This window comes from Lissotriton helveticus, chromosome 5_1 (genome assembly GCF_964261635.1).
Source record: "Lissotriton helveticus chromosome 5_1, aLisHel1.1, whole genome shotgun sequence".
NCBI lineage: Eukaryota > Metazoa > Chordata > Amphibia > Caudata > Salamandridae > Lissotriton > Lissotriton helveticus.
The window spans coordinates 1,740,254,274-1,740,269,969 of record NC_136065.1 but is presented as its reverse complement, the minus strand read 5'-3'; the positions used below and the strand labels follow the sequence as shown (position 1 = coordinate 1,740,269,969).

Sequence of the window (15,696 nt, the reverse complement as noted above, 5' to 3'; positions counted from 1 at the left end):
TTCTTCCTATTCTCTCCTCCACACTGCCACAATCTAATTATGAAAGCAACAGTATATTCTGTTTCACCTGCAATTACGAGCCACAATCTATTACATTATCTCAATCAATAAACTTCCACATAACTCTTCACACTTTAAACCATCTGACAATACTCTTCCCTTTCACCAACCTTCAACGTCTAGAACCAAAAGTATACCTGCCTGCTAGCATCTTGTCCTGGAATTATTGCGGATACAGATCAATTTTGCCATCCAACTGTTTCTATCATCATAGTGAAAAGCAAGGTATCGTGGAAGCAAGATTTACTGGCTGATAGTGCTGTGAAATCTAATATATTGGCTTTTGGAAGAAAGTTGACAAAGAGATGTATGTGGTTCTTCAACGGCCACCAGATTCCCAGAGCACCAATATTTAGAAATTTAGTTCCGGGGTGGGGCAGCTATAAAATCAACTTGTTAGCAGTGTGGTCAGGACACCAAAAATGGCAGCCGCTCTTCCTCGAGCTGCGCCACCGTTCTGCACCCATCAGGCATTTTGATGGGCTGGTAGATACTAGTGGCCTTGGGACCCCGTGGCAGTACCGCTGAAGAATCCGCAGCACAAAGAGGAGAGATGCGGCATGGGATAACTCAGGGCAATGAGGGCCAGATTGGGAGCTTGCACTGGTCCATCCCCGGGCAGCAGGGAGGATTTGGCAGACCGTGCTGACCAAATTTGGGAACCAGTGGGGAACTGAGATCTCTCTAAAGTGGTCCGGAATCCATCCCGGTGATGGTGGGGGGGTTGAGATGAAGAGGGCCTACCACAGCTGAGAGGAACTAACTAGCAGGTGTCAGCCCTGGGCTCAGATCGGGAGGCAGCACTTGGAAGGCCCCCCCCCCCACCCCCAAGACTGGTCCTGCCGAGAACTGTGTACTGTGCATTAAGATGCTGGAAGGGCCCATTAACGCAAGGTGCAATCAAGATCAAGTGTTTTCCTTGATGCCAGTCTGGCCGGTCCGTGGCTCCAGAAATGAGGTTTGCGGTTGTGTGGGACTCGAAGGTTAACTCACCCCACCCCACTTCCCCAGACTGCTGCCGAGACTGGTGTCCCTGGGGTTGCAGTGGGTGTCGGCCCTGGTCAGAGGAATACAGCTAGGGCTGGGAAGTGGGGGGGGGGGTGGAGGGGTGAATAGGGGGGCTGTGGAGTGATCTTGCAGTGAAAGAAGCCCTTGGGGGCCAGACACCTCCCCCCCCCCTCTACCACCAAGAGTGATTCAGAGGTGCTAAACCATGGTCACCCACACCAGACGCAATGAAAAGCTACAATAGAGAATTTCAGTGCGGTGAGGGTCTTGCTCACTTCTCACCCCTCTTGCAGACGTTGTGGGAGAGGCCAATTGAGGTCTGAGGACCCTTGCTGCCTAGGTGCACACTGGACACAACATGGGAAAACAAACAACCTGAGGCCCAGACTTTACAGGGTCACATCGATACGTACACATGGCTAGCTGGGACTGCTGACAAAGAGTCCTGGGTGGCGGCCATGCCGGCTCCTATTGATCCTTTAGCCCCTATTCTGCAAGAGGACAATTGTTGGGCTAAAAATAGACCTCTCTCTGCTTAAGCACGACGGTCACAATACGACCGAGTGTAGCAGAGGTTGAGTGTCGAATATCTGCAACAGAATGCATGCTCCATACATTCCAAAATACTATTTCAGGCATTCAAAAAAACTGTGCATTACCTCGAGTCGTGGGTAGAGGACACATAAGGCCACTGGCAACGGTACCATAGGGCACTGAGGGAAGACTCCCCACTCAATTCGTAACTACCCGGTTGACCTCATGGGGGCCGAGCGAGGCGCTGTCTCGATGCTTAGTGGTGGAAAGGGCACATAGGTTCCTGGTGCGGAGACCATCACTAGGGGCCTCGCTGCACTCTATACTTGCTACTATTTTTAACTTTGCCGACCACAACAATATTCTTAGGACCTCCAGGCTGCAGGAAAATCTGGTGTGGAAATCAGGACACATAGAGGTCTTCTCTGACTACACGCTCAAAGTTCAACATTAGAGACACACCTATATGTCTGTCAAACAGAAGCTACGAGCCCTTCAGATTAAATACATGACAATTTTTACTGCACGGCTGAAAGTAATACAGCAAATAAGTCTTTTTCGAAACACTGAAAGTGGCTTGGACATGGCTGGAGACTCCTTACCAGGCATGCTGGGCCTAGCTCGACTTCCGATGCTGCAGGCAGAGCCGGAGATGGGGACAGTTACCACGCCATTTCTGGAACACAAGGAGGAGGAGGCGTCATTCGGCAACTGGTGTGGCAGACTCTCTGGGGCCCTGTCGTTAACAGTCATTGGACCCAGATATAATGCATGACAGGGCTTTCCCTTCTTGAGCCGCATTGTCTACCTCAGCCCCCTGACACACTATGCTCTTGAGCCTACCAAGGAACGATCAATCACCTTGTTACTGGAGCAGAAAGATGAATGGCTGACCACATGCACTTTTTCCCCTTTTCTTATCTTTCTTGTTTTTCGTGTATAGTTACAAGGGAAATGGTACAAGGAAACAAAGTTGGGGTGTGGTTGCCCAGTCGGTGGCAGTTCCTAGTTTATTCCATGACAGGTACAACATGTTTAAGAGTTATGTGGGATTTTGGGTATGGTTTTGTTTTCTTGTCACTGCAACTACTCTAGACACAGTTATATGCAGACAAGACTGACCTAGTATCTGGTTCACCACTTCTCCGTACTTACCGTTACGGTGCACTCAATGTCCCAACAGGTTGGCGCTGGCGGGCCCAGCGTGGCTGGTCTGCTGTCCTGAAATGTGAAGTGCATCCTAGACCCCATTATGAGAGGCGCAGTGCTTCAGCGAGACAAGCATTACTTGCCAGACGTGCTTCTTCTGCAAGAGACTCATTCGCTGGACTCTGATCCTTCCTCACCTGCATGAGATACTCGTAGGTGTTCCACACTGGCTTTGCAAGATGGGTTGCGTGGACAGCCATTTTAAAACATCGCCGCTGTCCTGTGTTAGTGGACAGGATTTGGCGAGACAACCTTGGTCGCTATATCGCAATCTCTGGTTTTCACAGGCTTACCACTGCACTGACTAGCATCAATCTCCTCAGCCTCCCTACCCCCTCACCCCCCCACCACCACCACCACCACCACCACTTACACAGAAGTATATAGGAGAGCTAGGTTACACCTTCTACTCCTGGGATCATGGGGTCTTTTCTTGGCTGGACTATTTCCTTATACCCGCCTCGGAATCCCATATGATGCAGGACAAATATATATATTCCGGAGGTCTTTAAGACCTCTCTACCCTGGAATCATGGCTGCACATTGGCTCAGGACACCTGTGGCTCGGCTGGCGCCTAACTGCATAGTGGCTCCTAGACGCCAGGATCCACATAGCCATACAGAGGTACGTGGACACCAAATCCCCGGAGACCTTTCCGTAGCAGTCAGTTTGCTCAGCTGCTGTGTTCGAGTCTTAAGAGAGCCTTTGGTGGCAGGGGTCCTGCAGAGGCCCCTCAGAGTTCTTCTGCGGTTGCGGGTACCATGCTCCAAGACCGCTGTGGAAAAGGCGCTCGATGTCTCCAAAAGGTACGTCCAGGTATAAACCCGGGCCGGTTGGGGTTCCCAACCCAGGAATATACTGCCCTAGTCTATGCACTAGGATCCCTGTGAAGATCTTGCATCTAGATTGAGTAGGGATATAGGCCAATAGGACGATTGCTGTATGCATGGATTCTGTGATCACTCCCAGGGAGCTACAGGAATTATACAACCGTGCCCCAACGGAGGATAAAAGCTCCTCATATAGCTTATAAAAGGCGGGTATGTACATATCTTGGTCGGGGGCCTTCTCCTACAAGCCTCCCTACCGCCTCCATAATCTCCAGTCCGTTATGTTCGCTTCTAGTCGTGCTGCAGTTTGCTCCAGTAATTTTGTTAGTTGAGTCTGTGCAATGTAGGAGGAGCAGTCTGTAGCAGAGGACATGTATACCCCATACCCTCGGTCACCAGACGCGTTTTAACCAGTGCAAAAAGAATAATTGATGGACAGAATGCAGAACAATGTCATGTATTCACCCCAGTACAGAGATCTGGGCCTAAATCCATAGTTTATTTGCTCACCATGCCATTTTTTTTTTTATTTTTTATTTTTAAACTTTATTTTTCATTTTCAGAAGCATCATACACAAACCATCAGCAATGGAAACAATACACCCCATCTTGCAGTACAAAACACCCTGATTGACAGCCTTCGGCGTATGAACAAATGCGAAGTCCAAAGGGATTGGGGATATCCTCAACAGTGTATCACAGCCATGAAATAGCCCCGGATTCAATAACCTTCCCACCCGGCCCCAGCAGATAGTGTTCAGCAGCAGCGCATAAGTTGTACCATCAGCACAAGCTAACCCACTCCCTCCGGATACAGTTGATTGTCCAATTGCGCCTGGTGCTCAGCTGCGAGTTTAGCAATGTATGTGCGGTACGGCCCCCATATATCTAAGGGTCTAGACGATGTAGGGATGGTGGAGGAGTACTCTACACAGTTGACATTGCAGGAGGCCAAGCTCTTTAACCAGTATTGCACCATCGGGCTTCTTGCGGAGCACCAAAGTAAGGCCACCTCGCGCTTAGCTAATAAGAAGCCCAGCGTCGCAAGTCTGCGAACCGCTGGTGGGAAGTTCGTCACGAAGCCTAACAAAGCAATTTCGGGGGTCGGAGTTAGGGGGACGCCCAGTATTTTACCAAATGTGCTGTGTACCTGTAGCCAGTAGTCTTGCAGTCGGGGGCAGGTCCATGATAGATGAGCAAAATCAGCCTCTGTAGTTTTACATTTCGGGCAAATAGGGGAGCGGGAGGGGTCTATTCTGTGGGCCAGAGCAGGGGTGTGGTACAAACGCCTCAGGAATTTGAAATGAATGAGCTTGTGCCGGGTGTTCAGTGACACTGACTTGGTTACAGCACAACACCGAGCCCACTCTTCATCTGTGATTTGTTTCCCCAGATCTTTTTCCCAAGCCAGGCGGACCTTCGCGTCTGCTGCAGGAGTAGCCGCTAAGCTAAGTCTGTATATCTTAGTAACCATGTGTGCCCCTGATGGATGTTGAATGACTGTAGTCAGAGGTTGCGCCTCCTCTGGAGCCAGTGGGAAGGTGGGAAATGTGGCTCGCAGTAAGGATCGCAGTCGGGACAGGACAAAGGAGTCCATAAAAGTACGGTCCTGGAACCGGGGGTCCTCCGTCAAACTAAAGGCATGTCCGTCTGGGAATAGGTCTCCAACCGTGTGTAAGCCGAACTTAGAGAGTGTAGTACGTACCACTGCCTCGCCAGTGATCGGAAGCCAGTGTGCATTAGGGAGGGGGAGGAGTATAGTATATCAAGTTTAAGTAACCTCCGGATTTTCTCCCAGGCCCAGCATGTGGAAGATACCGTTTGGATATCCTGGGGGTCGCGTGGGAACCCTCTCGGGAGCAGTGAAGCCAAGGAGTGGGGTAACACCAGGTCCGTCTCTGGTTTCAAGAATAGTATGCGCGCATCTGGGTGGAACCATGGGTAAGCGAAGGAACCTTGTGCCGCCAAAAAATACCGATAAAAATCAGGTACAACCAGGCCACCCCTCTCGTAGGGCAGGGTCAAAACATGCCACGCAACTCGAGTGGTTTTGTTGCCCCATATCAACCGTAGCAGTAATGTTCGCAGCTGCACGAAAAAAAAATTTGTCAGAGGTATTGGAATATTATTAAATAAATACAAAAACCGGGGCAGTACCATCATTTTCACGATGGCAATGCGTCCCACCATTGAAAGCGGAAGCCGGAGCCATTTTGCAATGTTATCCTCCAAGAAATCCAGTGCTCTGCCATAGTTGAGCCAAATAATGTCCACTGTGTTAAGATGGACGTGAATACCCAAGTATTTCACCGATTCATCACACCACTCCAATGGGTACTCGCATTCCCAGGGCGTGGTGGCGGCGGTCAGCGGGAAAATGAGGGATTTGCGCCAGTTCTTGCGCAGCCCGGAGTAGGTGCCAAACCGCGTGATTTCCGCTAATAATGGTGCCAAGTTTTCGGCCGGATCACGGACATAGAGTATTAGATCATCCGCATACAACGATGCAAGCAGAGGACCCGTGCGAAACTGTAGGCCCCGGAAGCTGTGGTTGTCCTGGAATTGACGGACCAAGGGGTCCATCGCTAAAATGAACAACAAGGGGGACAAGGGGCACCCTTGTCTCGTGCCTCTGGACAGGGAGAACGCCTCTGTGAGGGCGCCATTCAGGCGTATACGAGCCGTTGGCTTAGTATATAGCAACGCCACTGTGGAGGCCATTTGAGTTTGTAATGTAATGTGTATACTTGTAAAGCGCACTGTTGCCAGTCGGCGTCCTGGCGCTGTATACCGCTGGGGAACCCGTCCTGGCTTTCCCTTTGGGATGGTCCCTGCTGGGAATCCCCAAGGTGGAGCCAGGCATCCCCGGCGTTGATGGGGCCGTTGTGGAGATTAGGCAAGCTAATGCCCAGAGTTGCCGAGTGGGACCTCTGGTTAGAGTAGGCACTGAGGAGAGAATTATCGAGTCCGCTGACCCTGGTCCACGACCCTGCCGCATCGGGAAATCGAACCCTGGTCCCGGGCCGACTACTGCTTCCGGGTCTGCCGCCTCTAACCAGTGAGCCACACTACTCCACTCCAGTTTGGCCCAGCTATATGCAAATCAGTCTAGACCCTGCGCCCCATGGGAACAGTCCAGCCCGAACTGCCCGGCCAGGTCCTCCCTGGACTGGAAACAAGCATCCTAGGACCGGTTTCGGGCTTTCAGCCCTCATCAGCCATGATAGCTTGACTCCAGTGACATGGAGAGCACGGTACTCAAGTCTGAGCATACCCGTCCCACTCGGGGTGACAAATACAAAAAGAACAATTGATGGACAGAATGCAGAACAATGTCATACATTCACCCCAGTACAGAGGTCTGGGCCTAAATCCATTGTTTCGCTGTGCCACTGGATTCAAGCTAGCCTGGCTGAAGAAGGGTGGTGTGCCCTGAAACCAGTCCCAGGATGCTTGTTTCTAGCCAAGGGAAGACCTGGCCTGGCAGTTCGGTCAGGACTGTTCCCATGAGACACAGGGTCAAGACTGATTTGCATATGGCTGGGTCCAAATTGGAGTGGCGTAGTTGGCAAAAGAACGATTGACTTAACCCAGATCTTTTGACTGGGGGAGAATGTTTGCATTGTCGGCATTCCGTCCATCATTTGTTTGCTGTAACACTCGTTTTAACCAGGCCCGTTGATAGCCAGGAGTAATAAGGGAGTGACTCCATGGGTGGCCTGTTTCTGATAGTTCCCGATCCTGTCCTCCTTACCTGTGTTCCTCAGAGTCGTCCGGTACCTCCCCACCTCTTCGATAACAGTTGCCCCCCCCCCCCCACACGGTTCAACGATGACACAGAGTACAGCTTATTACTCTGGCCCATGTACTGCGAATCCTTTTGTCAGTACGGGCCCAACTCTGAGCCGAAGCAAAGACTCATGTTGTCAAAAGGACTGAGAGGCCGAGAGAGTGTCCCTCCGAGCCCGCCCCCCACAGTAATCCAAGTTACCCGGGGGTGCGATCCCACTCTCCTCTCCTCCTTCCCCCTCAAACTGGGACTCCCGTGTGGAACTTTCTCAATGGGCCTCAGCGGCTGGGCCTGGCAGCTCAGCTCCTCCCAGGCTGCCGACTGTTAGGAAGGTCTCAGGGCACACATACCCCATGCCCCTGAGAATATTTTTATTCCGGGTGCACATTCACCACAGCACCCTCCGGGTCTCTTCTGGCACGAAGCCACACACACAACGCTGATGGGACTTCACGTCTACTCCAAGTGTACGCTCACCAGGCACTCCCTCTTGCGGTCTCAGTTGGCCCCTAGACAAGCACACCGCGCTACAGAGACTAACTTTCTGTGCACACGATTATCGGCCAATCACCGCCACAGTCCAAGGTTGCACCAAAGCACGCACAATGCTTCACTGAGACCAACTCCAGTGCTCCGATATCTAGGTGCTCTTCACCAACGCCTTCGATGCACCCCGACACGCACCCTGCGCATCTGAGACTCACTTCACTTCCGATGCACAAGTTAGTCAAGCGCTCCTCACCAATGTTTCCTGTGCACCACGACACGCACCCTGCGCGTCCGAGACTCACTCCACCGCCGATGCACACACCAACCATGAGCTCCTCACCAGCTCCTGCGGTGCACCATGACACGCACGGTACGCATCAGAATCTCAATCCAGCTTAGGTGCGCACGCTCACCAGGTGCTCTTCACCAGCGGCTGCAGTGCACAACGACACGCACCAAGCGCGTCCGAGTCTCACTTCTCTGCGTGTCCAACATCACAGGTCACACCTTCCGAGGGTCTCAAGCTGCCACAACACACGCCCACCGCATTGCTTGAAAGTACTCCGGGAACTTTTATGTTCCTGTATTTCCAAACAGGGAGCCGGCTCACCTCTGGCAATTGGGGTTACAAGACACAGCACAAAGGACAGTCTCCGTCAAGCAGGGAGACCCAGCGCTTCCAATCACAGTCCCAACAGCCTCTTCCTTGGTTAGAACAGCAAACTGCAGACCAGCCCCAGATCACGAAGCAAGGATTGGTCTTTCCCCAGCAGTCTCTTCAGTTGCTCCTTCCTTAGCAGAGGTTCCTCTTGATAACAAAATGGGTCCAAGCCTTTTCAGTGTCAATCAATTTGTTTCATTCCAACGTTCAGGGGTTTCAGCTCTCATGGTTATACCCCTTAATGTCTGAAGTTTGTTGTGCTTAGGGGTTCCTGACCCTCCCTAAATCAGTTCTGGGTCTCTCCCTCCCAGTGCCACCTTTCTCCCTTTGATACTGGGGGTCTGGATCCTTAATCACTCAGCAGGCAACGGGTCACTTGTTTTACAGCAGCAGGCCAGGCCTCTTCACCTCTCTGGGCTTCTCCTCGCCTACTCTCCAGATGCAGGTCAGCCTGGTGCCGTCTCAACCCCTCCCTTGGGTCAAGACCTCCCCCAGCTCCTCTCACCTCTCAGATCCAGACAGTCAATCCACTTTCAGAGACACACAGAAATACTTAATGCACAAAACTCTGCCACAAAAGAGAGGTTTCTGAACACACAGTGACAAAACCACTTTCATAGAAAGATGTGTTATGACACTGTGAGTTATATATAGGCTATATTATTAGAGTCTTTTCAGCTAATGCTCTACATTGTTTGACTATTGATCTACTGTAGCATACAGCATGGGGCAATCTACTCCAGCAACTGTCTAATTTCTCTGCAAGTGACATTATGCCCTCTCACAAGCAGCACTCCCGTACACAAAGAAGTTTCCTCAGAGCCATAGACTACTATTTATTTTTTAATATCGCCAGCTCCCACAAAAATGTTTCATAAAAACGATGTCAATATAAAACAAGCGCTAACAAAGTCAAAAGGCTGGTGGGCAAAGCCCAGACAGACTGGTTTTGACAATGTTTATTTTAATTACTCACTACATTTTTTATCTAGTGCAATATGATGTTAGACCCTTTCACAGGGCTGAATTAGCACTTGTGGCAGTGATGGATTAACTTTTCTGGGCTTTAGGTCAGAGAGGGTGAGCTGCCTTGATCTGTTAGACTTGTCTGCTGTGTTTGACTCAATCATTACACAGCTCACTGCACGCGTGTCAACAATAACTAAAAAGATATGCTATCCTTTTAGTTTAGCAGATGTCTATTTTATAATTTGACTTATTAAAAAAAAGTTGATAGAACTTTTTGAATTGTCAATTCCAATGTGTGCATCAGCCACAAATCTGTACATTGTGACAATGTAACATCTTATTTCTCGTCTCCCTCCACCCTACCAATGCTGTGGTTGGTCCTACCCTCTCTGTGGAATTCTTCCTCAGCCTCCATCCAAGTTAATCTCACAGGGTGCCCCAGTAGATCATTGTCGCAGATGGCTGGGTCTGCCTCCACCTGCAGCATTACTGCCTCTCTGTGGAAAGCTTTGATGAGCACTGGACCTCTGCTAACCCTCTTTCGTTCACAGATTGCTTGAACAAAAGTAAGATGGGCAGTGCCCACTCCGAAAAATTCTCAAAGGATGCTCAGAACTCTGTTAATTTTAAGAGGCTGTGTTTGTGAGTTAAATGTTGTAGCAGTTAAAATCAACTTGTTCTGCAGCTATCTATTCTCAGAGTCCCTACCTAAAGCATTATTTCGAATTTTTAAATGTCAGCAAGTGCAATAACACAACGGAAACAACTGAAATCTGCAATAAACAACATGTTCAACAGCACGTGTCACAGCCACCAATGAGCCAGCACTGTTGAATAACATTTTAGGACCCTATTGTAATTTTCCAGATTCATGCCCTTATATAGGTATCTATCACCATATTCTTATATAGGCATAATAATCATGACCATATTTAGACATAGCTCATGCAGTCCAAATACGGCAGGGCTACTTCCACTAGTTCCGAATATCTACAGCGATTTCTTGGAAAACTCTGCTTCAGCAGCTAGGGACTTCCCCTTGCTCGAATACCGACTTGTCCAAGAACTCATGGAGTTTTCAAAGAACTGAGACTCTTTGATGGCGTTATTATGTCCACCTTTACGTCAAACTCGGAACATTCAAGGTATAAATATGCCCACACTTGCCATAGCATACAAACGGTGGTTTGGAGTAGTTCTATCTACTTGCCCGACGCGCCCTGCTACTGCAAGTGCTGAAGGAAGTCGACCCTCCAGCAGATGCACAGAGAGACGCTGTATTTTCCCCTGCCGAGAAATCCAGCTCCAGTGTTTCCAAGCTGCCCTTTGGGGGTTGCTGGGAAATCGAGTCCTGAGATTGACCTTCTTCATTCTAAACCAAGGTATGGAGCTGATTAGACCCTAAGAGAAATCTTGGATAGATTCTTGGCAAAGAACACTAAATTTATGCTACACTTCACTCACTTCTTCCCTCGTACTAAGCTTAGGTTAGGTACACCGGGGTAGGCGTATTTTAGAAGCACCAGCGGAGTACTTTTTAGCCTTTGTTATTAATGTATGTATTTATCTATGGTCTAGGAACCATACAATGCACTTACAGTATTATTTTATTCTACTCTTTTTACTGTATGCAATATATTTTGCAACCAGTTTTACGATTGTAGCAGTTCATTTCTTATGCTTGAGAAAGAAGACTGTTCAATAAATATTTTTATTGAAAACGCCCGTCTATATATTTCTCTGCACCTCTGGTGAAACGAAGCATGCACGATTGAGTGAGTAAAATATCTATCCATCGTTTCCACGACTCTGAAGATCAGTTTCATCTTGGGGAAACAAAGTTGTCATGTTTATGCGGTTGTCAGAAACGAAATCCCTTCTTGTGAACTTGAGAAAGTTTCTAGTGACCTCTGAGCTAGCTGGCACTCACAATTAAGTCTAATAAATTCGATAGCGACCTAGTAAACATAAGTCCTACGTCACATCTATAGGATATATTATTCCAATGCGCAGAGCCTATTGGGAATATAGGAACTACACTACAGCACTATGTTGACACAGGGAGCAACACTCACACTTTACACCACATGGCCTCCTGTTGGTGGGAATAAGAGTTATTTTCCCACCTGGAGTAATGTTTGAAACCTGGTGTATATTTTATTTCTCAAACTGCAACCTCTTGCCTTGAGTAGTGCAGTGAGCACGGTGCCCAGTGAGAGGCCCTCACAGGCATTTGAGAGGGACACGAATATAGGGGGGAGGGGGCGGGAGAATAAAAGGGAAGCAGCTGGAATCACAAGCACTCTCCTGGGGCGCTTCACGAAAAGATAAGAGTTCCTGAAAAGGGAGCACTGGCGATAGAATTGCAAGAGCAATTCAGAGAGGTGGTAAATGGGCTATAATCCATTGGAAAGACAAGCTGGACGAGCTAAAACAAACAAAGCCACTGAATAGAAGGAAAACAATTGTGAGTGACAAAACACAAAGCCAATGGTAGGCAATAGGAGGACTACATTTCTAGGTCAGCTTTCAAAATGTCCCCAATTTGTCTTTGCAAACAGGCAGTTGCAATTTCTGGTAGACTTCGACCTAAAAAGACCTGGACAGATTAACACACAACCCATGTGGAAACACATAGCTCAAGTATGTTGAATAAATGCAGCATTAAGTATGTTCTCTCACCTCATAACATATCACAACCTACTAAGTTACATTTTGTTACCAAGTTCTCGCAGAGCACATAACCCTGTGAACACTAGATAGGAGTGTCCTCCACCTGAAATCCCAGTGTAAAATGGTGCAAAACCTGAGCACCGTCACTCCAGTTGCTTTAAAAAAAATACAACTCACAGGAGAGGCAAAAAGAATGCAAATTCTACTCAAAGACTTGTTCTTACCCCAAAATACAGCTGTGGTTCATAGCATCAACCTATAATCTTCTAGAAGATAGTCCAAATACCAACCATATCCCCAGATGAAAGTGACGAGAACTCTGGTAATAATGTGTTGAAATGAATTAAAATGTACACTAGGAATAAAAATAAAAAAAATGCCCGAATGCAGAATTTGAAGAATCTGATAGCCAGAATATGTACAATTACAAATATTCAGAACCATCCAGAAGCCATACATACCATCAGCAAATGTAAACACCCTTTTACTTGTGATAGACTGTCAGTCATGTCACATGGATTCATTCAGTAGACTTAAGTTACAAAAACATGAAAATATTATGTTTACACATAGGACTTATCTGTATTTATGCATTTTTATTTTGTGTTTAATGTTAAAAATGAAGCTACAAAGGGTATATTTCCACGTTTATTTAACCTATGATTGTCTTATGTTTAAATGTCCAATTAATTTGAGCTATTTACAGTACAATGGTCATCTGAAATAATTTGCATTATAGAACAGCTCCACTGCTAGTTATGTAAACACCATTAGGAAATCTTTTGCCATTTTGTTATAATCCTCTACCTGTTAGCCTGCACAGCTATTGACTTAGCATGCATTATTGACAGTAGAGAGAACCGTCTAGAAGAAAAATCTATTTCTGCATTTTTCGATATTTAAAAATCAATAGACAGGAAAATATATATTTTTCTGTCTGTAACATCTGTAAAAATCTGTAAAACCAGAAAACTGGGAGACTTAAATATTTTTCATCTTAGTCAAATCAAAGCTTGCGGCCGCCACCATAATCGCTATTCCATATAGAAAATTATAGAAATCCTATAAAAGCCTTTGGACTAATAATTTACTTAAAGTATGTGTCAAACATCCAAAATCTTCGTAAACATACACCCTACTTCTCGGACACTTTATAAGAAGCAATTTCCTCTCTCGTCGGCTACGAAACCATAACAATGTAGATCAGAGCCTGCGTTAGATTAGTAGCAACAACTCAACAAAAACATGTACATCCGGAAATCCAAACGAACAAGCGCAAGTGTTGAGGACAGCAGTATTATCTAGTAAGTATAACTGTTCAGTGCAACATACATTTCAAACAAATAAAAATTCGTTCCATCTCCATCCTATACTATCCCGGAAAACAGTAGCATTAGGATACAAACAATATCACAGAATAAACATGTTCATTTCAGAACGTATATAATGAATCAACATCGAGTGCCTTTGTATTTTACTGGGCATTTTTTCCATCACACAAAATTAAATTGTAATAGTTCTGGCACCTCCTGATTTGCCTAGAATATTTTATGCGGTCTCAATTTAACCGTGGCAGGTTGATTACTACGTTCACAATTGTTGCTGTATTGAAAAACTTCAATCCTACTTATCACTGGCATGAACATGGCGCCGGGGTTGTCGCCAATCTTTTATTTAAAACTCAACATTTTTCTATCACTGTTCAAAATAGATATGCTAAGTAGCCTCGAGTGACTTGGCACCTCAGAACCCCAGCTCCATCACAGAGTGCTGTCTCATCGTTCCCACGTCCTAGTCACTAAGCAAGGCCCGGCCTAAGCATCCCGGGCTCGTATTCACTCGGGGTTTGGGACAGGTAGAAATGTCGAAGAGGACGAAGCTGTGAATACTTGCACACTACCGCGTCAGATAAAACCTCCTGCCTTCATACCTGCTCTGGCCCCTCCATCGTCATCTTGTACTCCCCGGGAGGAGCCATCTTGAACACAGAACAGCCGATTTCCGGCAGAATCATAGAGCATGCGTAAGAATATTGTAGAGCGTCTCCTTTAATTTGCGATGGCTTCCGGTGAGAGGTGACAGCGCCGTATACATTTGGAAGGCAACATAAATCGCACAAACCACGCATGCCCAGCCCAGCTCAAACACAATGGGTAAATGATGAAAACAAAAGAAAGACCAAAGTTACGAAACGCCTGCCTAAGGTAGGTAACAGCGGCGGCCATCTTTGAAGTGGGAGCATTTTTTTATATCAGACTAACATCAGTATCACTCACGCGTCGTATGAGACGGCAAGTAAGACATTTTAACGTGAATTTAGCATTGGATTGAATATAAGGAAAGTGTTTTTTAGTTTTAAGGTGTTTACGTTTATCATAATTTGCTGAAATATGTAAACATTATTTTTTTTACTCCATTGGTATTGATAGAGATCGCAGGTCACCCGGCCAATACTTTCACCATACACGTACCAGGCCCATGTACTTTTCTCCAATTAAATCATATACATTAATCGGGTGACCTTACTCTCTACTACCAGTAACCCTGGGTTCCTTCCTATGTAATTCTAGTGTACCCGACTTACCAATCCACCGCTACGGGTACCTATGACCACAATGGATCAGGGAGCTAGCTGTAAAAGAAAAGCAGGCAACTCAATACCAACTTTATATTTCTTTGATATTCATAAAATGACCACAGACGACTGGGAAGTTTTAAAGGTTTATCTAGAATTCAGAATACGAAAAGCATACAATTTTTTCAACCAGAAGGCAGTCTATAATCAGAAAAATAAACAGCACATAACCATATAAAAAGAAAATCAGAGCAATGCATTTATAAATCTAATGTGAGGTGAGAACAGGGAACATGCTAAACAGTTTTCAGAAATGAAATTCAAGAATGAATAACTACAAATGGGCAACTAAAGCACATACTAGAGTTTTGCTACTGGGATATACGTCAAGGGTAAAGTAAAAAGTTTGGAGATCCTATACATCTATAGGAGGGGGAACATTGGAACACGCTATAGTTCTAGCAACATTACTTCAAGTCAGCTTGCAGGAGAAAATTATAAACCACATCTATAATTCAAAACAGTATGGAGAGAATGTGCTCTAAAAGGTAGGGAAACATAGGAACATGCTATGGAAATAAATGCATTTACTTTTCATATAGTAGATTGCGGAAAGCATGGAAAATTAATGTATGCAAAGGAATGTCTTTATTGAAGCAAAGACAGAAAAATAGAAGGTGCAGTATAGAGTTTCAGCACTATACATTTACCTAGAATGGTGTGAAAACCAACCCTGGCCACGGATCAGTCAAGGACAGGAAAATACCCCAAGGAAGGACAGTCATCAATGGGACAGCAGGTGCAGAATGGACACCCCAGGACAGGACAGGAAAACCAGATTAGGATCAGGACAGGACCACCAAGGCACGACCAGCACCCGCAGTTCGGAAGCAACGC

The 15,696-nt window shown here is 46.7% G+C and overlaps 1 protein-coding gene across 1 annotated transcript in view; it reads right to left on the bottom strand.

Moving 5' to 3' along the window:
* Positions 1-14,357, bottom strand: part of LOC144755784 (26S proteasome regulatory subunit 8) — a 156,388-nt gene extending 142,031 nt beyond the window's left edge. Inside the window, exon 1 of the mRNA XM_078645025.1 lies at positions 14,155-14,357. Coding sequence (XP_078501151.1) covers positions 14,155-14,352 — 198 coding nt within the window. The 5' untranslated portion in view covers positions 14,353-14,357. The remainder of the gene's footprint in view (positions 1-14,154) is intronic.
* Between the last annotated feature and the right edge of the window lie 1,339 nt (positions 14,358-15,696).